At 43.0% G+C, this 24,281-nt stretch overlaps 1 protein-coding gene across 3 annotated transcripts in view; it reads left to right on the top strand.

Moving 5' to 3' along the window:
* The window catches only part of LOC105686046, a 150,188-nt gene that overhangs the window by 13,316 nt on the left and 112,591 nt on the right, over positions 1 to 24,281 (top strand). Inside the window, exons 1-3 of one of the 3 annotated variants that reach the window (XM_048652094.1) lie at positions 11,764 to 11,885; positions 21,042 to 21,352; positions 21,460 to 21,806. In XM_048652094.1, coding sequence (XP_048508051.1) covers positions 21,788 to 21,806 — 19 coding nt within the window. In that variant the 5' untranslated portion in view covers positions 11,764 to 11,885; positions 21,042 to 21,352; positions 21,460 to 21,787. Of the gene's footprint in view, positions 1 to 11,763; positions 11,886 to 17,245; positions 17,264 to 21,041; positions 21,353 to 21,459; positions 21,807 to 24,281 lie in introns of those variants that run through there. The other 2 variants (XM_048652089.1, XM_048652085.1) reach the window with 2 other exon arrangements.

Raw genomic sequence — 24,281 nt, 5'->3', positions numbered from 1 at the left:
TGACGGAACGCACCCTCAGGGAGATAAACGAAGCGTGCGATAGGCGAGACAGACCCGTACGTACGTACGTACACTCGATCATCGCGAATAATATGCGAATGGAAAGCGCGCGCGCGGCGGTTTTCTTGTTACGAATATATTTATACGATCTTCCGAAGTTTATATAGCATTGAGCGGAGGTACGCTGCGCTTGTAACTCACAATTAGCGTATTGTTATTATAGCTAACGGGGCTAATTCGATCGTGTGCGATATTATTTTATTTACTGTCGTACGTTCAGCGGTATAGTTGTGAGAATCGTAGTTCGTGACAAACGAGAAAACGCGCATTCGCACTCTGCGCTCGATGCAAAAACCCCGACGTCATTATCCGTCGAACGCACACACAGCGGCCCACCCGTACATAACTTTTGTACAAAGCTGAGCCGATAAAATCAGATAAGGTTTGAAAGCCCAAGGGGCGTATGTATCGCGTAGCATAATACCCCCCCGTCTGGTTATCGCGCGCATTACCTCGTCCTTTTGTTCACCTTCCGTACGGTCGCAAACTGGTATATATCGATTGCAAGGATGATCTACGATCTACTGTAACGTAGGCAATCACGAGCGAATCAGGATCGCGGTACATCGTATCGTATTGTTCGCTGATTGTTCGACGGTTACGGGTTCGACGCTAAGGTAATTAACTTTCTTTGTCTCTTTGCCGCAACCTTGTTTCGCACAAAATCTATACAAGGGCACAATGACCTCGATAACTGTATACGGTTTACACGGCATTAAACGGAGAAGGCAGAGGGCATGCCTAATGAACTGAAGATGTTGACAATGAAAGCTAAGAATGCGGTAGGTTATCTCAACTCTCGAGCTTGAGGTAGGCGGAGTAGGCGTAGCAGTTTGTATACCTGCAGCAACGGCAGCAACGGCGGCACCGGGACATAACTCGATGGACGAGCTGTATAATGCACTTCGTCGTGCCACTGCTGTACGTACCGCTGCTGAACAACCGACGCATAATACCAAAAGCAGCGGCTCTACCGCTTTCCGATGTTTTAACCCACAGATACATCGGACATCACCCCGATACACCCATGTACGCGGTCTTCGTACCCCGTGCCACTGCAGGTTACAGTTTGCATCGGTGGATCGTTTTACACGACGAGACTCTCCCGCACGCACCGCTGACTGACGAATGATAACGTTCTCCGATACGGTTGATAGTTGATCGCTCGGTTTGCATTTTTAAGCAATCTCAAACACTGGTCGAGAACTTGGGGGTAGCGCAACGTCGACCATCCATTTCCAACGTCTACTGTGCGTTTGCGAGTGAAATCGATCATCCGGTACAATTAAAACGAACGGACGTGGAATGGAGTCCAGTCAAAGTTACCATGTTCCAGTTTCCGCGCCGAAGTGTCCTTATAACGCGTGTTCGTTAAGAATTTGTGAATTTTTCCTCGGAATGCATACGGAATTGCTGGAATTGTCACTTTCATGGATCGGAGATAAATGATAAGCTGGGACGACGAGTAGTAGTCGGCCGAGCAATTGAACGTAAACTGTTATCCGCTGATTGCTACGCGTGAGAGACCCGTGTTCCGAACGCAATAACGATCGCGTACCGCTTCTGGTTCTCTATATATTTCGAAGTCAACATGTGACTGAAGTGTCCCCTGCAGTATCTCGCGACATTCGTATTCGTATATTATACCTATCGACTTTTTTTCACTCGACTCGCACCGCGTATAATAAGTATACCACATGGCACACTCCCCGCGTCGTTAAATAAATGCGTCGAATTGGTTTATTTTCATTTCCGGGATAACGAGAGAAATCTTCGTCTGTACGTTCTTCGACGGATTTATTGACGAGAAATCGTGTTTTTAATGCGCATGTCGATGATTTTCTGAAACCAGCTGCGGCCGCTTCGTTCGCGTATGCAATCCAGTCTCGAGACGCTCAATTTTTTCAAAACTTTTTTCCCCATCGAAATCCAATCGCAGCGCCTCACAAAAACTCAATCACGTCTCTTGGTTTCATCTCGAGCTCGTGACCGGAAGTTGGGACTCTACCATCGATTACACCGCGCGGATGGAACATCGCTCGTATACTCCTGCAGTCAAAAGGACCGACTTTATCGATCGATACGACGTGGATTTTGATTAGCCACCCAAGAAATTACACGCATACGAACACGTATGCACAAGCCATGAAATGCAGCTCAGCACACGCACAAGAGGCAAACACTTTTTTTTTTTGTTAATTCAAACAGTTTTGCACCCGCGCGTATTCTCAACGTACGCGAACATCGGATTAGTTTGAGTATTCGACGAAGCACGATAGGCGATGAGATTGCGGAAATTTGAATATAATTGAGAGATAAATCATCATTCGATCGAAGTCGCCGCGCGCTGCCGCTGCTCCGCTCGAAGTATATCTACGCTACCTGCACTGCAGGGCGGTTGGATACCCGATGTCGGCTCTTTTCCGACTCATAACTTTCAGAAAATCTGATACCGCGTGCAATCTAGAGTCTGAAGTTGTTATATCTGCTTCTGCATGGTATACGGATAATAAGACGGACCCGATATATTTTCTTGAAAAAAATCATTTCCACTTGCTATGCAAATGTAGTTTCGATCTTTATCGCTCCGGCTGGTGCGCGGGTCTACGTATAGAAAGTTTCCGCACCCCGATCGTTTATACGCGTGATATATATATATATATATATGTGTATATCGCGCGGGTTATAAGATACAATTTTTCTCATCGTCCTTATTGGAACTTGGATTTCATTCAACTTTATCCGATTCATTCAGATACATACCCCATTCGATAAACGATGACGTTCTCCTCCGTCGTGACGTAAAAGACGGAAGTACTCACACGTATCGCTGTTACCGACGCAAGTGTGCGCAGGCCATATTATATCTCCTCTGCTCGATCACACGCGGCCAATTAATTATCCGAGTCCTCGTTTGTTTGCGTATTACATGTACGTACCACGCTTATTGCATCGCGTACGCGCCTCAGGATTTTTAATAGACGACGAACCGCCGAGCTACTAGCCAGCTACCTTCTGCATCGCAGTGCTGCAGACTCGTATCATCCGTTTACGCCGTATATACTCGCGGTATCGTCCTACTAGGTATACATCTATCTTACAAACTGCACGTGCGTGTGTATCGGGACCCCTGCACCGCCTATCGTTCATTAACTTGACGGATAATTAATTGCCAGAGCCAAGGATCGCGTGGCCTGGCATCGCGCCTCAATTTTCTCATCGGCTCTTCATGCGGCGTGTAAAATTAGATACAACGGATATGCCGATGCAGACATCGAGGCTCGGTATCGCCGCATATATTTTGGATTTTATCGCGAATTTTATTCTGCGATTTACCGTTGAAAAATTCCCGCGCGAATCGCGTATGGTATCTCCTACCTTACACGTAGGTCGTGAGTTACTATACGGAATACGACCTGGGTCACGGGTAATATTAATTGATATTCCGCGTTCGTGTATCAATTATAAGCGGGATGGCCTGGTACGGTCCGGTGTTCACGCGCTGCTTTAATTTCTAATACATGATATTGTTGAGATACGATGGACTTAAGCGAGCCTCGGGAGACGAAGAGAGGTGCGTGCGTCAGGTAGGATCGGGAGTAAGTAATTTTCTACGCATCTGCGAGCGAGGTTAACTGGAACGTGGTAACGTCCGTAGACCATTTACACGTGCAATTTCCACTTGTTTTTTTTTTTTTTTCACGAACGGCAGAAGAAGGCAGGTATACCGTCACTCGTTGCGTTATTAGTTGTCATCCTACGCCCGTTGCATTCCTTGATCGCATGTTCTTTGCGTGCAATTCTTTGTTTTTTTTTTTTTTTTCTTTCTTATTCCGCGTTTCAGAAACAACCTGCGTGCGACAACCGCGGAATTTTATCTCGCGATTCACGAAAGCTTTTTTATTTCGAGACCGGAACATGAGAGCGTCGTTTTTCGATGTTCTATGAATCCAGATTGTAATGTAGTACGATAAAGAGTGGACGATTGTCGGACGAAGGATTTAGAAAATGCGACGATAAAAATCGCGCAATTTCCCACCCTCGGCGACTCGACTCACAGTTTCGAAGTCGTCGAATCATATTCTCATCCGCGACAATAATCGGATGTCACGAATCAACCTCCAGCAAAATTTATTGCATTATATCTGCCGATCAGCTGTATTGCAGCATTGAATACCGAAACGATAGCATCTCAACTTGAGCAATGATAGAGAAATTTGTTTCCTCTGCGTATCAATTAATAATCAACTCATCTGGAGTGAAACGAAGTAATGGAGTAACACAGGATGGTAAAAAAATTAACTTCAAAAGAAAAAACCATCCGCCGTAAAAAATGATCATTTTTATAATTGGCTAGGAATATGAAATTTTGTCACATGTAATTTGTCTTATCAAATAAATCTTACTTTCTCTAATTGTAAGAACAGAAACCTCCACTCGTGAATACGTCAGTTCTGACATATTATACACGCGTACAAATTATACCCGAGCTGCAATATCGAAGAGATAGAGAGAGAGTAAGAGAGGGGGGGGGGGGGGGGGGGAGAAAGAGAGAATGTGTAATAAATCTGTGGAGATATGGTCGCTTAGTTTGTGGGATACACATAATAATCGTATCTGAACTCCTCGGAATATTTTATCGCCTGGGTCATTTTACTTCGCTGGTCCAGACCGGCGTTCCGTCCGCCGCTCAACGCATTCCGAATTGAGTCGTAACCCGGTGGTTTCGATGTCGTTCCGAAATACCCCCGTAGGGCAGCTAATCGCCGGTTATCGACAACGTTTGACGCATTGGAGAGACGGGACGAGAAACGACGCCCTGTCATACGACCGGCAACTCCGTACCGCCATGCCTTCCCGATGCCGGGCGCCGCGGCGACCTACTTGTCACGATCCGAAGAACCTCAGCGCACTGTTAACCGCTGCCGAGATCTTATGCTAATATCTATCGCCAGTAAATTAGACAACGGTACGTTTGTATATAGGTGCCATTGTTCGGTCGCTAGGAAAAGTACTCTCTTTATTTTCCGCGATAAACTACCACGAGATATCGCTCCTTATTTTGACGACCTGGCTCCTTCGTCTCTTCCGTTGTTGTCTAGATCACCAGGAGAACTGCAAATCTCGTTCAATGATTTTCGTATTATTGTGGAAGTCTTGAAAATTTGCGTTCCAATCGAGGCTGGGATATTCAAATGGTCGGATGACGGGCCCCCTTATATGTGAATGAAGAAGATTGCCAGCTGCAGTGAGAATTGGGCATAGTAGTCGGCTCCGTTATGTTCTCTCTACAGTTAGAACGGGAAAATATTTATGCAGATTAGAAACGTTCGTTCATTCTTAATCCGTGAACGTTGCTCCAAGGGCCGAGATTACAAATATCGTGGATATATATGCGGCCGCCTCGAGATTGCATACCTCGTTATACCTGAATCAGCTGATATTACGCCGCGATGGAAATCGGGAATGACTATATACGCAGAGTACCACGCGGTAATTCCCTTATCGGCAAAACATTCGACATCATTTCCGTCTCGATATTATGCTCGACCCGAAACGAATTTCCTTAAATGCAACATGGCACACATCTACCAATGGCAGAGATACAGTCGATTCTGGTATAGAATCAGATTTCAAACGGTAGACAAATCGAGGGAGCCCATTCGATACCGTCCACCTACGGATATATAGGTCAATTCGTGGGTTTCGAATCTGGTTGACGGACTTAAAAATTGGTAACTTGGTTACGAATTTTGTTTCAAATATTTTTACCTGCACATTTCATCCAATGCATCGCGCGCATCGGTACGTAATTTTACGCAGTCGAGCGAAACAATTGCTATATCTGAGAAGGGAAATTGCAAAAACCTTATCTGACGTCGGCAGAGATTTATTGACGCTAATCGACGAGATCGGAATCGCAGATTCGTCTGGCTGCGGTGAAATGCGGAATCCACTGTACGTACGTCACCTGTGTGTAATAATATATCGATGATTTGTTATAGCTGTATTGTGGACTGATCGTCTCATTATATCTCTGAATGAAAATCTTCGAATGATCGCTCAACCAAGAGAAATTTCAATGAATATACCATACACTCACTTATGAATGATATAATATGAAGACACTTTTTTCATTACTACCGAAATGTGATACGCAAGGAGCCGATGTCTGTCTATTCGAGTAAGAAATTCGTCGAAACCACGTGATGAAATCGTCGGTGATACTTATCGGTAGGTATTTAAGTAACTGGGGACCACTGGAAATCGATCGAGCTGGTGTAAAACAATGCTGAAAACTACACAACTTTATTACAGGTCGATTAAATTTCATTCCCCGGTAAGGATTTAGTTATCCGAATTGTTGGACGTCGCAACGCGACACCCAATCAGTTAGCGATATGCTTGTGCGGATACTCGGAGTTCGACTATCTTACAGACATGCCCTTGTCGCATTATCTTTATTATATTACAATCCGCGATGTGCGGGGGGGGAGAATAATTCGTCGATTATTAACGTCGTTAATCATAATTGCCGGGAGCAGCAGCGGCAGCGGCCAGTTAACGAGTTCCGCGGTAATTTTAGCTCACCCTTTTCTACCTGCCAACACAAAGTAGGTGTACACTTAATCGTGGGATGATGTATCAAACGCTTTTCGATTCGGGGTCGTTGATCCCCGTGACACGACGTTATAACATCTATTATACTCGGAGGTGGTTATTCATTTTTAAAGATCACTTCCCCCCGTCTGGCGTGGCTCGTCCGTGTACCCCTGTAACACGTAGATATACTGCAGTCGATCTACACGCGATATTTTTTTCCCCCTTGCGTTTTTCGACCGAAAAACAGTCTGTTATTTTTACGGCCGCACGCGTCATACATTACCGAATCACACGCCACACGTAACACGTGCACCAGTTCGACTTTTTACGTACAGGCGCACCTACACTTCGGAAAATTCACCTATGGTAGCACGTGTTACAATTTATACCTGAAATCTACCATCTCGATGCGTTTTACCGATCCGTAGTTTTACGAAAGAAACGAAAAACTTGTACGACGATCACGTTTGCTGCTCATTCGTGACGAAGTTTTTTCTTTTTTCCGTCAGGATCGAGAACTTCCAGAAATTGACGAATAATCGCGTCGGTTGATTGTGAGTTGGAAGATCTATCGAAAGATAGCCTGCGAATACTGCAGTTTACTGGTACAGAAAATGTAGCTCAACTCGTATATATCTGTGGCGACCACGGATCCGGCCACTGTGAAGTTGTATCACGTCCATGTTTCTAGTACTATGAAGAGAATGATACCCCCGCCCATGATGCGTGGCTAGAACTGTGATTGAAACACATTAAATCCAAGCTCATTCGTTTACTGCGTATTGTGTATCAGAAGAGCATTATTCGGCATCGGCAGGAAATTCTTTATTCCAATTCGGATTCGATAAACGCTTCGATGCCTTTCACGGATTGAAACATCACCTTCATTATCTTGGTTTCTGCGCAATGTACGAATGATTTTCTATGTGTTCGATGGTTGAAAACATTAAACCGAAGTAAATTTCTATAGTCATAACGTAATTCGATCGTTACAGCGTACTACAGCGCACGATGTTCAACTCTACGTAATTGCGAATGGTGTAAATGATTGAATTGCCGTAGGGCATGGTTGATACGATTTCAATTATACGTCTAGTAATTTTTTTTTTTCTCCCAAGTACCCAGTAGTCTTCGTACCTACTACCGTGCGTTACGGTAAAATATTAATCCACTTTGAATAACGATAATTTTATGACCTATGAGAAAAAAAATATATTTCCGCTCGCAAACGCCCCAGAAATTTTCTCGTTATATTAACAACATTCCGATCCCTCCGTAGAACTCGTCACAGTAGGTAAAAATTTTCAAAGCCGAGTCCCCCTGGGTTATTTTTCTTATTTTCATTTCTTTAATCTCTTTTCGTTTGACGGAATGAAATATATCGTGGACTGAAATAAGTCCCCACTAATTATAAATGCACCCTATAGGCGCGGTTATACGAATGGTATAACGTATCGGGCATTCACTTACTGACTGAGACTGTAGTTGTGAGTCGGTAACGTTCGTTTTTTTATTTCTCGTTTCTCTCTAAGCCACCCTTCTTAATTCACAGTATTTAAAAAACCTAAGGTTATACGTTATTTCTAAATGTCAAATGATATTTCTGTAGATAGTAAAGTTCTAGCAAGCTATACTTAACTTTTTTTTCAAACGACGAAACGTTCACACAGTTCGGCTTCGCGGTGTCGGGTCAGCGAGCAAGACCCGAGCTCGATTCCATCGAATCAAAGTGAATTTAGTGTTAGAACTTTACGAAAGGGTTCACCCGGTTGTTGGAACCGTTGAACGTTGTACTGGAGGAAAATTAACGCGGCGTGAACCTGAGAATGAAAATAATTAATTCAACGGTGTACGTCAGTCGCGCGGATGAAGAGGTCGGGAAAAACAAACTCGCGGTAATCAAATGGAACATAATTGTGACAGGTACCAATTATTTTTTTAGTAATTCTGGATAATTGCGGCACACGCGAGAAAAATATGCAATTCGTTGATTCGTGTAAAATCGTTGAAAGTTGGAAAATTTTCACGCCGGATGTACATCAAGTTGTAATGCGTTGAGATATGCCCTCCGCGGCCGAGATGATTAAAAAAATCGGAGTGCATTTAAATACGAGTTCAACTTAACTGTACGATGAACTTGATTGGGCGAGGTGTTACCTCGCGTTATTATGGTTAACCTATTACGGTAATATCGTGTATTTATTCATTATTATTTCATAAAAAATCTACCAACAATCGAGTCCCCGCGCGATGATGATTATAATCGTTGTGGGAAGCCTACGAACTCCGCGCCCATTAGTTGTAATAACTTTATACCGACGCGCGGTGTACACCTACCGTCATAATATATTATCTTGTTATAAACCCTACCTTCGTGCATGATCTATATACACACCAGAATTAATTCATTCCACCTACCGTACGGCTTATCCGTGACTAGGTATTTCGCGCAAATCACACCCTCTCGCTCAGAACCAGTTCCAAACTTATCACTCGAATCGAACGAGAAATCATACGGACTTCGTACGAAAAAAAACTCGACGGACTCACGACCATTCGTTACGGAGTTGCCGCACTCGCCGCTCTAAGGAGATTACGAAATTTTTCAAATCATGGCGGATTTTCTCATACGTCGATTTGTAAAGTCAGAGTGTATCGAGTAAGCATCTCAACAGTCGATTCGCAGCGTCCAATCGCCGCCTGCCTCGATGAACGTAACGAAATTTCGGGGATTATTTTGAAATCCGATCTCCACGAATGTCCAAGTTGAATAGATGAAAAAAGAAACCCCAAGAACGCGGCTTCGTTCAATCCATTGAATGAAATAACGCTCGCAGCCTCGACCGTTGGTATATAATTATCACCGTGTTGTGACTCGGACTTCACTTCCGGTATTAAAGAATAAATCTCGAAGATTTACGGACGGACGATGGGTGTATCTTTTATTCGGTCGACCGTAAGCGCTAAAACGGAACTATGCAACGTCAACGTACGTATGTATGTTACGTAGGGATCATAGAGAGAAGAGATTCACGCTGACAGCTCTGACTCTGGCCAATAATTAATCAACGGTCGAACAAATTTAAAGATGGAAAGTGAGAAAGTGCAGCATCCGCTGCAGTTTGACCTCTTTGTGTTATATATATATATATAAATATATAAATAAATTAGATACAAGAGTTGAAATAAATTGAAATTCGCAGAAGCTGATCAAATCGGAACTCACACTGGGTCAGGAGGGATCGCATCGGCGATCGAGGATTCATTTACCATATTTTTTGTAACCGATTTAAATTTCAACGCGATGCTTTCCTCCGGACATTGTGCGCGAGGAGTGCGATAGCTACGAGCTCGGTAAACTAGATTCTATTTATATCGAATGAATTTCTCTGGTATCGATTCACGCCGATGGCAAACGATTCAATTTATCTATTACCCTTTTCTTTTGTGGGCACCTGTGAGCTTCTCTGTCTCTTCGGCTTTCACTCTTGCTCAAGAAATCTCTTGGCTCTACCTTACCGCGATGTATTTTCACGGGTAATTTGTTGGAATCGTATGCATCTGCTTTACAATTTCTCGTGATTCGCGGCCAGGCAATCCAGATTCGCACCGATTACGACAATTCCGACGATCTGACAAACTGCAGAGTACAAAGTGCTCACTTCAACGGCAGCAGGAGCAACGTCGTCGAAAACGGGGCGCGCAAAGATGGATAAAAATGTCTCTTCTGTTCAGTTCATCGGATAGCAAAAGTTATCCCGCCCAGTATACACGAAGTTTGGGGTACCTCGCCTCCCACCGATTCTCCCGAAGCGACAGTAACGTTGTAACGACGTATGGTATTACACGTGTGGTACCACGAAGCACAGGTCGCCGGTAGATGAGAGTAGTCCGAAGACCTGCACCTTCGTAAAAGTCACGTGATTTCTCAGCCGGGGCACATATGTATACGCGTATGAGTTACCGCAGTACCAGATACGTTTCCTCTCGATCCTCCCGTGCGTAGTTCGTTCGCGAGGGTCGTCTCTTCACGTTGAGTTGACGTCTCTTAAACACGACGTGTCTCTTTGTCTCGTGTCGCGTTAACGGAGCTGCCGAGCCGCCGTCGAGTGGTGGCTGCACCTCGTAAACCGGATTGCTTCCTCGAATCAAAGCCCGCGATGTCGTCGTCCCTCCGCCGGATCTTTTACCTCGACGAAAAAATACGAAATCTCTTCTCGACGAGCACGTGGTCGGGTATTACTCCGCCTTGATAAATACCTTCGATTACGCGTCGCGTACACGTTGTCCGCAACGGGGACACGGTATTACCTGCCTCTTCTTCGCGGTGCCACTTCTCTTCTGCGACCACCTATCGGGACGTCAGATTCATCGAAGAAGTAAGCTCTTCGGAATATCTCCGGGTTTATTATACAGTCGTTTCGTCATATCGGCTGGATACTCGTCGATTCCTCGTGTCGTTCGATGCGAGAAACACGTTTTAACGCAGTCGTAATGATGGTGTGAGACTCTTCGGCATTCGAATGTTTGAGAGCTAGAGGATCGTCGCAACACCGTTTACCGGACGACCGACCGCACACAATTATATATTTTATGCGTAAATATTCGTTTGTCGAGTTTGCGATCGTGAAGCGATAAAAGCGAGACAGTTGAACGCCTGTCCGATTGTGAGATGAGGAGAAGAGGCGAGAAGTGCTCGGCAAGAGAGAGCGAACGATCGTGAGTCACTTACGCCGAGGAAGTTCAACGGGTTAAGTGATCGGTTGACGCTCAAAGAGCGCGTTCGAATTTAACCGTCATTTGACGCCGCGCCTACTCTGATATAGCATGTGTACAATATCTCGATGATTCGAATTTTAAGCGTTGCGACGAACGACGCGCCGCCGCCGCTTCCTTCTCGTCATTTTATGTCTTACGATCGTCGGCGAGACCGAAGAAACGAGTGCTCTCGCGTATCGTTACACCTGTTCAACCCTGACGATCATTGATACCGAAGTGAGTGGTGCACACGTGGGTCAGGAGGAACGGAGAAAGGACGACGAAAGCTCCCGAAGAGGTGCAAGTGATTGATCGCCCCGGGGAAATTTCGTGGCCCGCCGATCGAAGGAACCGAGTGTTCGTGGTCTCCTATTCCGTACAAAGTCAGATTGATACATTTTTTTTTTCCAACGACATTTAGGCCAACGGATACCGGCCTGCCCATCGTCTTCGAACAAACCACGGTGATTCAACGACCTTCCTATTCCGAATACTATATAATATAATACAGTGATTCATTTTGTAAAAAGAATTCTCGAGTACAGCGATGTAAGTGGTACGAAAAGAGCATGTCGAGTCGAAATCACTTTTTGCCATGCGAAATCAGTTTGCAGAGAATTTTTTTTTGTTTTTTCTTTCGTTCTCCCAATTTCTCTTCGGAGTCTCGATACGGATCTACTATTGATTCGAAAATTAGACAATAACAAGTCGGCGCGGTTCGTGATATCGGCAAGTTTAAATCCCTCAATTTTTATGGCGACTGAACGATTGCATTTCGACCGTTACGAATTGCCGGGCGATGATATCACTCGGAATTCAACCGTCGAGCGACGTTGAACGGGAGCAAGTCCAAGGCTGAACTGTATCGATATGACAGCTGGATATCCGAAACCATTCCGACACTCTCGCGAACGATTCGTATCAGTTTATGTAAAATTTTTTGGAACACCTTCGGATTTCGATCTGCGTACAGAATTACGCTCTCGTTTATCGTTGGTAACATTACCAATCTTGAATTAGGCGTTGGGTGTAATATACTTAAATTACCGTCGTTGATCGTCGTCTAGGGAGAAGCGTAGATGTTGACGCAGGTGCGTCATCGGGGTAGGTAGAATGCGCGTCACGTGACTCACGCGTATGTACCTAGGTGATCGTTCACGCATTCTCGTTTTCACGTATAATGCACGCGCTGAATGGCGGTATTTTTACGAGGGGAGAACCGCGGAGCGTGTAGGTAAACTACGCATACCTATCCGACACGCTCGTATACGTACAGCTGATAAAAAGCAATTCGCCTCTCTCGACGAATATATTTTTCGAAAGAAGAAAAAAGAAAAAAACAAACCATTCGTCGTTATCTTCGCGTGTTTATTCAAGAGTCAAGATTTATAGGGATGTCTTTCTCCCCGAGGGGACGCTGACGATTACGTTATTACATCACGAACCAGGAATGCCGGCAATGTATGTGCGTGCGTGCGTGCGTGCGTTGAACAAAGTTGAACAATTATTACACACGCGTACCGTGCCGTATACAAAATGTGCACCTCGGTACGTTCGAAATTTTTGGCAGAGGCAACGATCGAGCTTAAATCCTGAAGAAAAGATTCACTATTCAATTCATGTTTTTTTTAGTTACAACACGTGGAGCAAACCGCGAGAATCCTAACGTGGGTAGCAATGAACCGGCTGGCGCGGTTCTCGCGTTTGGTTTTACAAACGATCCCTGGCCAAGACAATCTCTGCAAAGACGAATATAATCATATGATGTATGAACATTGATCGGCGGGGACAGCAATAAATAATAGCGATCGAGCTTATCATAATCGAGGTAAATTTACCCGCTATGAATTTTTTCACCTCGTTTCGAACGTTGGCGCACTAGGATATGGATATATTCACGTGGAATCGCTGGATCCCTATCGGAGTATACGTCGATCGAAGAAAGCTGATCGACGAGACGATCGAAGATTGGCGCGTGCGATAGCGAAACTATTACTTCGGGCTTTGCGCGTATGGACACGATATACAATACAGGTATATCAGAAATGTATATCGATCTATCTGGCTGTTCATCCGATATACGCGGAAAGTATAATATACATATATCTCGCGTTATACGCGCGATCATCTTTGCCGAGCCACTGAACTCGACGCGCCTACAACGAAAACATAATCTGCGAAATACAAGAGAAGACTCGACTTTTCAAAAACAGATCGAATACCTACTCATTTTCTTCCAGTTCGTTTCTCATGTTTTTTCCCCATTACACTCTAAACTTTCAACTGTCCGCAATCGCAGCACATTATTACAATACGTGCATAAAATAGCTAATGAAATTTATAACCCGTACGAATGTATACATCGGTGAATATACTGTGGTACACATTCATTACGGTAGTTTTGTACGTAAATTTGTATACGTCATATAATATGCATACGGTAAACGAAAGTACCTATACACTCGCCGCCTACGATCGAGTGCCACGTTGAATGAACGCCTGTGAATTGCACAGCGACTGCGTGCTTACGTATACGCGATGCGTAAATGCACGCCTTTCTTTGACGTTGAAAAGTCGTTTGTTTTATCGCGACGGCCTATCCGTCAAACTTTCCGACCAACGTCAGAAAATTTTGTGAGATTTGGATAGAAATTTGACGCGTCCAACTTCAGTTCGCACGATTCTTTGATTTCTGCGAAAAATTAGCACGGTCATGATCGATTAGCCGTGAACTCTGATCTGAGAAAGGGAGAAAAAATAGATGGAATTAGATTGCCGATGATTGATGATCAGTTTCGATACGAGCAATCGCCATTCTGTTATCTCGAGTGTATATAAGATCGTTCGTTTCATCAAGATTAGTTTCGAATTGAAGGCGGAAACATGACTCGGTTCGTGCGAAATTCATCACACCTCTCACTATGTATCATGTATCTGGGATTCGTTACAGCTGTGCTAAAGATGCGCGTTGTATAGATATACTTTTTTAAAGCGAAAAGGAATTTGAATTACAAATTTCGAACCGTCACGACAATTAGCCACGAAAATAATAATACGTGTTAATTTTCCGGAGATGTTTTTGTCCCAAGGTTGTGTAACGTCGCGGGTTGAAGGCCAGGATTACAAGTATATTATCGAGACTGTTTGATCAAGTTTACTTCACCAGACTCATTTAATTGGGCCGATGCAGGCAAATATTCTGCTCAAATTGTCCTCGAAATTTTTAAGATTCCAAAGACCGCTTATTACAGTTTTTTTTCTCTCTTATCGTACCGTTGCTCCGAATTTTTTTTTTTCGCGAGTCGAAATTCAGGAGCCTTCATATGAAAATTCTGTACAAAAATTTCATCCATATCTGAATTTCGAGAAATGAAGAACCTCGACAATAAAAATGTATCGTCGATTTTTCACCATTAGGTTAGCTGCATTCGTACGGTGTGTGTGCACTTTTTTTCGACACGTCAAGTGCAACAAGATACGCGATAGGATGCGCTGGATTACGGCCACATAGAATTAATACCACGTGCCACTTCTGAGAATCGAGTTGTATAGTTATAGAACGAGCAATAAACCTGGGTGTACCTGCTGCGAAATGTCTAACAATGAGATATCGGTCGTACATCTAATCTGGCTTTTGGTTCTATCGCGTTGTCATTTCCGCGATACTCGCGGGTATACCTCGTCGTGTGGATATAATTGTATACGTGTGAGTTGCCGAAAATGGCGCGTTCAGAGTTTTGTTCAACTTACTGCGAGCGATCCGTTCGATGAGTTGAAATATACTCGGTCTGATCAAAATTATACAGTTTGAGTTCTGCAATAATTAATAATTATCAAATACAGACAAGGTGCTTTTTCTCACAATAAGTGCGGCGCGTTACGTTTATGAAGATCGAGACTGGACTGATTCGCGCGAATTTCGGTAGGTAGGAATAATTATTCGATCAATTTTTTTTTAGCAAATATTATATCGAATTATATACATCTTAGGCAACAAATTTCGTTGGATAGAAATAGATCTGGTTTTCTGTGGTGCGCGATGCAAGTGTCGAGTTACACGAATTGCACGTGAAGATCAATATTATATCTCATGTGTACAGAGATCTACTTTATAGGCGTGGAACGAACATCGAATCGGTGCAGCATCGAGCTTATCACTTGTCGGATTACCTCGAGTGTATTTTATACGGTAACTTTCACAGGCCATAAAATTCATAGCTCTTGCCGTACGATAATGTAAATATGTATATCTGAAATGTAATTCCGCACCGAGTCTAGTACTATACGATTACGTGTACATACACTTTTTAATTAATAACTCGTATAATTGTTAAGGCTAATGAACTTAATGGGTCTACCTCACCCGCCTCCTGTACCTACCTGCATACACACCTTGTACTCCGAGTATCCCGGTAACTTGGCAGAAACTTGAACGGTCGTCGAAACCAAGTTCAAAGTAGTCGTTATCGCTGCGCCATTTTTTTCCAATGATAGTTTTCCTTCACCGGTTCTCGTCGATCGCACAAATTGCACGGAAACGTACCAAAAAATGGAATACGACCACTCGTTATTTAATTCTTGAACGCTACGTCGAATTTTTTTGAGAATGGAATTTTCATCTCGTGCATTGCTTGGAAAATTCTCCCAAAAAATTCGAGTGTAAGAACCGCGCGGTTATGTCGCAGCTGCGTATTAGCTGCGAGTTGGCATCTGCAGAAATTCGCATAGTTTCGTGCGGCGCGGCTATTTCGAGACTATAAAAAAAGAGACGCAGCTGAAATATTTCGGCAATGGTCGAGGTGCACCGCTGATGTCTGACTTTTATATGTACACGGTACCATTTTCTATTTGGTTTCATCTTAAAACTTGGACGGAATTTCGGAGCACACGGAGTGACGAGAATAGCGCCCGCGCGCACTTCCTTTAAAAAATTTTTCCTCGCGGTAGAGAGTTCTCATTGTTTTTTTTTCGTCTGTTTGTAAAAGCGACGCCTGACGCCGGCCGGCGTCGAAATACCGCCTCAGACTTTAGTATAGTCGTGTATTCGTCGTCGTCTGACGCATATGCATTGCCCACTTCAGACGGAAGCTCTTCAAAAAGCAACGTTTATTCGGGCTTTCAATTTAAATCGAAGAAAGAGTTATCGAATTCGAAGTCGATTCATTCTCGGAGAAAAGAAAAAGAAAAAATTTAGTTTTACGGTTACACCAACGTGCGAGACGCGCTTCATTTTCTATCTAATTATTTCGTAATACAGCTGAATCTATAGCTGTGGCGTTGCAACCGCTTATACGAACATACGGTAATAAGCACAGCCGGGAGCGTAGCTTTGTGACCAGCTGTTTGAACAATCACCCAATACCTATGATGTATACGTATTACCCCTACAGCTAGTTTACCGAAAGCGATAATTTATTGCGTAACTTTCGTTGGTTTCCAAATATTCAATCATAATGATAATTTTTATAACAATTCATTAATTCATTATGTTTCTTGAATTGATTAATTTTTTTTCAATTAGTGTGCTCATCTATTTTGTAGTAAAAACACTGCTGTGAATTGAAAAAGAAGGGGGTAGATGCAAGGAAGATATCAAAACTGTTGAGAAAAATTACATACACTCATTACCGCGCGCGTAATAAATTCGACTTAAGACACAGGTGAACTTTCACTTGATTGGGCGGGAGCCGATATGTGATGATATTTTTTTATGGTAATATCACTTATAAATATTCAAAGATTCATACGAGCTCCAAAAATGGTGTATATGTATAGTTAGTACGCAACGCATCTGCATCAACTTCGCTGACGCAACTTCATCTCCATCGGCTCTTACAATATGGTATGTTTCAATGGGATGAAAAATATATTGGTTATTTCCGAGTATAAAAATAAATTGAATTTTTTTTTTTCCAAATCTAATGTATATAAATATATATAAACGCACGTGCGCATGTATACCTGTGTACACCGGGGCCTGCGATAGCGTGTAAGAGATTCGATAATAATTTCTATTATATACCATGAAGACTTTAATTCACGATGGTTATAATAAGTTTAGTAAACGTGCGATAATCGTTCGGGCAAACCCACATTATGTTATGCAACGTGGATCATGTGTGTCAGTAGGAGTTCCAGCCAGTTTGAAATCAGAAAGGGCGCGTGACTGCTGCGGGAGTGTAAATATCGTAAACTCTGCACACGATACCGTTGAGTGGATAGTATCACCGTGTATATTTTATTCGAAAAATGTCACGATCATTTCTGGGACACCCTTTGGTTTTGTGACATCGACGTTACACGTGTGAACGAAATGATTTTTATAGCTACAATAATTCGCATAAGTGCAACTGTACAATAGACTTTAGGGATAGTAACAGGGTGATGTTGTTCGGTTTCGATTCGAGTCATCTTCGAATCGGAGTGATGTCACAAAACACATGAAGTGACGAAAGAAAACTACGCGACGATAACCAACGAATTTCAATGGCGTGCAAGAGTTGAGCAATCTTGTGGTGCGCAAACACGGTGTGGAAAAGCAAACAGTAGGCCTTTAATACCATAAGGTTGGAGTCAGAAACGCGTCTCTCGAGCAACCTCGACGCTCCAGTCGACTCGAGGTGATTTTCAGATCTCTTGAACGCTCGTTCAGGCCGTGGTGCTTCTCGTTGCACGTTTTCCAAAAAAAAATCTCCATTATACCAGAACTAGCGTTACAAGCACGCCGAATTTGATTTCATTCGTCGTTCGAATTTCTGTCCCGTACTTTTTTCTCAATATCATATCATTACACTCCACACGTATGTTCAGAATTTTTCTTCGTCAATCTAAATTGCCCACAACTCGATTTTATTCATGAGACCATTCAGTCTTTTTCCCTGGGACTGGGATATCCGCCATTGGTCGTGGCATGAACGATTCATTTTTACATACCTCTGTTTAAAACTTGATCACAAGTTTTAATAACTGTCCATCTGTTATAATCAGATGATCGGTCGATACTCACCGTACATCATCGATGAATAATTGTGGCGATCGTATCTTCCTCAAAATATAATCTTAAAAATACCGTTCAATCGTAGATTCAGCTTCCCACGTACGACTATTCGTATATGTATAATAATTTCATGCGCTCGTGTTCGTACTCTCGAAAAACGTTAATTTTTTCTTTGTTCAAAGAGTCGCAAGAAAGTGTGCCGCTGTTACACGAGGTCGGTTGACAGTCTGACCTAAACTTTGTTATAATAAACGTCTTTCGAAAGAATATAGATATACTTAAGAGACGATAAACCTATACGTACCATAGCTAAGATTCTTCGCGTGTGCCTCGTTAGCCTGCAAGGGCAATTGGTGTCAGTTTATCATTGCGATGTGTCTCTTCCGAGCTGCAGGTAAAGGGGACATGTGGGTCTTACGAACCATGGAAAAGGCGCAGCAGCTTACGGTGCTTAGCGTGTGTTCGTTTGAACAATCGAACCTCCTTCGTATATTATTTCGTCGCGTTTTATGTACACCGTTTTGCGCAGTCAACCGTGAGACTTACTCTCGTAAAGATCTTAAACACTTACGCACGACGACCGGCCTCGTATTGTTTTAAACTAATTATATAGACGGAGCCACGGGATGAAAAATTAGATTATTAAAATACTCATCAAGTAGCCTCGAGAAGCTAACGAACGAGCGGTCTGGTGTAGTGCTACTGATAACAATCTAACAAAAAACCGGAAGGTATTAAGCTTTATCTATTCCAGATACATTTCACCATTAAATGTGCGTGAGGGCTACCGAGCACGCCGACGTTATAAAAGTGAATGAGATAAAGGACAGAGAAAAAAAAAAATTCAATAGCAAGTGATTCGTAATCTCTGTCGTAGTTGGATGATAGAATTATACTGTACGGTCGAAACGCATTGATGGGCGTTACTTTCGTGGGATTGATTTCTCGACGTAGCGCCGCGGTGACTGAAACCTTTTTACACCAAAGTGCGAAATTGAGACACTGAACACCACGTAATACTTATTACACGGATTTGTTAACTTAAGTTTCAATGTTGTAGTGATGCACCTCGTATCAATCCAAGTCGGGTTTGAAAAAAAAAAAAACGAATGAAATTTCACAGTCCATACGGAATTCCGGATTTAAATAAAATTAGATACATATAGATATTGAAAAACACACCCCAAATGCACCGCAGGTGTTCACGGTCCCCAGACTTATTGTTAGACAACAGTGATACTGTTAGACGATCTACATAAATACAAGTAGGAAAAAAAAAAAAAAAAATTGTCCAACACGATAGATAAGCTGAACTTGTTGGGAAATCAGGTGTACGTACATTGCCCACCTATATACCTGTTTTCTTACATCGGTGTGCGTATTTCGTATCGCAATCGTATAGAATGTAGACGAAACTCTGCGATAGAGGCGATGGACACGGTGAGCCCAGCCCATTACGATTAAATCATGAATTACAATGCGGTGAGTGTGTACCAGCAACCAGTCCCAAGAGGTGCTCCCGATTTTATCCCACTTCCTTATAGATATACCGATGCAATTATTCGTATTTTGTTAATAGCTTTAGACCAGGCGAAGCGTCGTCAGTTTTAATACAGTTCACAATTCGTGTTTGATGCGACGGTTTTTGTAAGAAAACGGATATTCTCTGATCGAGGTTGGGGTGAAAAAGTGAAACGAGAAAAAAACCGCTCCGAGATTAGACTCATTTGAATTTTCTAGTGGGTTTAGTCATCGCTGTATCAGCCGAACCACCACGTGGCCACACGCTATACCGACCCTCCTTCACTTGTGGGTTTTCACCTTCGATCTTTCTCCTAATTATATACTCGTTATGTACTATCGACTCATTCAGACCTTTTAATGCCGCTCGATTCAACACTGTTTTCACACCTCACCGATACTTTTATTCCTACGTTTTTTTCTTTTTTTTTTTCTTTCTCTATCAAAGAAATTTAATAGCCAATCGTAACAACGTCCGGAGATCGGTTTAATTATTTCCACAGAGTCAAAAGGGAATGATATGTCAATTCGCGGCTACGGATCGGTTTGGCCCGTTAATGGGTTTGGCATGTCGGGAAAGGTGTCGGATACATTTAACGTTATGCTCGGGTCGTATAAGTAACGACCTACGAAGTAATTTCTGAGCGAGTAAGATAGGTCGGCGAGAGGGTTGGAAGGTATTACTATTTCGACTGGATGCATCGTCGCATCTATTTACGGTCAGCCGGTCTTTCTGGAGTGAAACGAACGAAGTATTCGAGCCGAGAGTACGGCGCATTGGCCGTTGGGCCGCGGTGAGAAATGCCGAATCTACGATTGCTTTATTTTCAAATCCCATAATAAAAGCGAGTGTGACTTGCCCACCGGCTCAACTAAATTTAAACACCCCGTCTCGATAAGTGGCCCCCGGTAACCCGTAATACCTTTGCCACAAAATACGAGCGTCGTTCTCTTATTTCAGGAATCCGAGGTGACTCGAAGGAAATCGATCTGAAGTCCGACCGTACACCATTGTGTACTTTTAAAATCAAATTCGATCCCATTATGTCGCGATACTTTCGACCAGATAATCTGACCGAACGATCGTTTTTCTTTGTTCCAGGAAAGTACGGGAGCTCGTGCCGAGCGATCCCGCGGAGTCAAGGAGAGATGGCAAGACAACAGTAACGCCGCGAAAAGGCGGCTTCACCATACCCTAAACCCGCACCTTCATTCGCCCGCTTTTACCCTTCACAACCAAACGAACCAACAGCATCACCACCGTCACCCCCTCAATCGTCACAATCCGCACCATCGTCAACGAACCCATCGACATCAATCTTCTCAACACTTAACGTACCCTCTCGACATTTCGCTCACTCTTGTACAGCAAACGCACGACGACACGTCTCGCAATCAATCCTGCAGATTTGGGTGAGTTTTTCGTCGTCGAATTAACAGAGTGTTTACGGTTGTCGATGATATCGGTGTAGCGTTTGTTTTGGCGCAGTCGTGCAATCGTGTTTTCATTTTCTCTGCAGCAAGCTAGTCAGGCGCGACCGGACGCACGATCATCACCAAGACAGACCGTCCCGGTGGTGTCAACCATGCGTCGAATCAACATTGTCAGATCGAAGAACTTTGCGTTCCAGTAACCGCAACGCTCTCAAGAGTAACGATTATACTTCATCTTCGAAATATCGAAAGCGCGAAGCAACTATAATCAAAAATATCGTCAAACCTGCACCACGTTCCTCCGACAAGCGTTATTCGTTATCGGATGAAAACCCGAAGAACTTGAGACGACGGAACGTCCTGCTTTTGGACCCTGATCAGCACTATCTGTCCGATACGGTGCTCGTTCGAACCATGTCGCCGGTAGGAGCAAGTGAGTATTTTCGTTATTCTACTTTCGATTTTTAACACTTTCCCGCCGCCGAATGAGATCGCTTTACGGGGCAGGAAATGGTAGCAATGAATTTTGGTAGCTCTTGGCCTTGATCGTTGTGGATAGAGTTGAAATAAAATTCATCTGTAGCCCGAGGTTGATTTCGTGGCTCGATGGATCCGGATAATTGAATACATTTAGGGATCGCGTTTACGTTGATTATAGAGCAGCGTTGACCTTTGCGTCCGACTAGTTGCATCGTCGAAGCATATCCGCCAGGCATCGGTAACTCGTAGATTACGTCTGGTAGAAGTTATATCATTGCCGTTTGATTTATTTGTTGTGTATCCGTAAAAATTGTTAAACCTACCTTGGAGATGATGGACCAAAAAGGAAATTAGTAAAGATCGGATGCGGGAACGGTAAAAATAAATTTTCAAAAATATCGTACGAAATTTATTTTAACGTAGGAATATTTTTGTTGAAATTTGTCAGCGAAGGCGCCGTCTATTAGAAAGTACATAAAAAGGGATGTGTTTCTGTACGTATAAGTGGATACTCCGACCGTTAGTCGCTCGTAGCTTTTTACAAAGCAATTAACTTCGCCGTATTTGTAGCTTATATATACGTAAGTCGTTTAGCTGCAGTCGTTGAATCTCCAGAGTCCAGTCATTCGGAGTTCGATGTAGGTACACGAGCATCTCCTCTACAAACTCTTTTTTATTCATGAGACAAAACATTCCTTTTCGTTGTTGTTGTTGTTGTTTGTTGTTTTTTTTTTTCTTTCATTGTAATTATCTTCCTTCATTTACCACGATAATATACATATACCAGTTCGCCGCTTACCTCCGGTGTGACTGACCGATCACGTTGATTATCTGTCATAATTATGATCCAAACACGCGAGTCGTAAATTATGAAATAAGAACTAATGGGTACCTATTCATATATCGGAACACAAGTTTACTCGGCTAATTACCGTACAAACGGGGCTCATATTCCGCGATGAAAATAATTTGAAGACCATTTCTAACGCGGCGATATTACTCGACCGATCGTATATATTGGTTTATAAAACATCTTGACATCCATGGGAATAAATTACTCTGCCTTAAAATTCCGAATCTCTCGAAATGATTATTGTAAAAACTTCTGAAATTCTACTTGGAGATTCAAAATTTATAAATTTCCTTCTATATCTCTCTATATTTTTCATTAAAAATCTCTCACGTATCGGTTTCGCTTCGTGAAAACAACCGCGTTAATATCTCAAACATTTTTTACCTCGTTTCTGCGCTCCATAATCTCGATCGTGTCATATCGCCTTTTGCTGGGCACGTTTCAAAAACTTTCGAGAAAAACTTATTTCGAAGCAAAAGGATTGTCGCGTGTGTTGTTGCACTACTTATTGGCGTCAGCGGCGTGTTGAGATGCAAGTGTCGCGTCGGTTTGTTATCAAATGGACGGACACCACCGTTAAAGCTTCAATAAATTCTCCACGGTTCGATGTCGAGTTACGAAAACCCCGAGGCACCTCCGTATTCGAAAATTTACCGACACCGTGTTCATCTTTGTGAGGCCCGTGGGAACCTTTCGGGTACCAGACGTTGGAACCAGCTCTTTCGAGACTTTACGGAGCAGGTTTATCCGATACATCATACTGACATGCCTGGCTCGAAGCGAGGCCTATTTTATTCTGTCCTCTCCTATCCTATCCTATCGTCTTTTGCTTCTTTCCCTTTCATTCATCGACGAACAACTCGAACAGCACGTGTTCCCGCGGTCTGCCGATCGGAGTAATACTCGGATGCTGAATTGTTCTGAAACGAGAAAATGCCGATTGGAGCGATCGATGCCATCGCGGATATGAAGTGCAAAATTTCAGATTTTACAATCATTCGCGTTCTATCGATCCAACTGATTCTTTGTATGTTTTAATCGGGAACTGTTTGAAAATATCTCACGATCGTGGAATGAGAAAAAGTTTAATTTTTTTTATTTCGCAAGGCAAGCCAGTTAGAAATTAGAGTTGTCATAATTTTCGGCGTATTAACATGGTACGTTCGTATAACACTCAAAATCGACTGATCGGGCTGTATCTCATGATTTTTGAGTCGCCGGATGGTATTGGTTCAATATATCTATGGTATTGGGTCACAGATTATTGAATATCTGATTTAATAATTCGAGTTATGAATTATTGACATGGTATCTAGTTTCCCATTGGGCTTCGGTTGTGTAACAGACCGAGCGAGCAAAGTGTCGATGTAACTCTAACAGCCCGCGGCTGGTATGCGAATTGATTCGTATAAACTTCTCGTAACGAGCATAGAATCGATACAACTTTTCGTGAAAAACAACGCAAATATACTATAATTTTTCTCATGAATTCTGTGTGAGACCTCCTTTTGTTAATGGTGTCCGGTTCAGACGTATCGCGAACAGAACTGCATTGAAATCTTTCATTATATAGAA

Source organism: Athalia rosae, chromosome 1 (genome assembly GCF_917208135.1).
Source record: "Athalia rosae chromosome 1, iyAthRosa1.1, whole genome shotgun sequence".
In the NCBI taxonomy this organism is placed as follows: domain Eukaryota; kingdom Metazoa; phylum Arthropoda; class Insecta; order Hymenoptera; family Athaliidae; genus Athalia; species Athalia rosae.
Note: the sequence above shows the minus strand (reverse complement) of the source record. Positions and strands in the feature narration are given on the sequence as shown.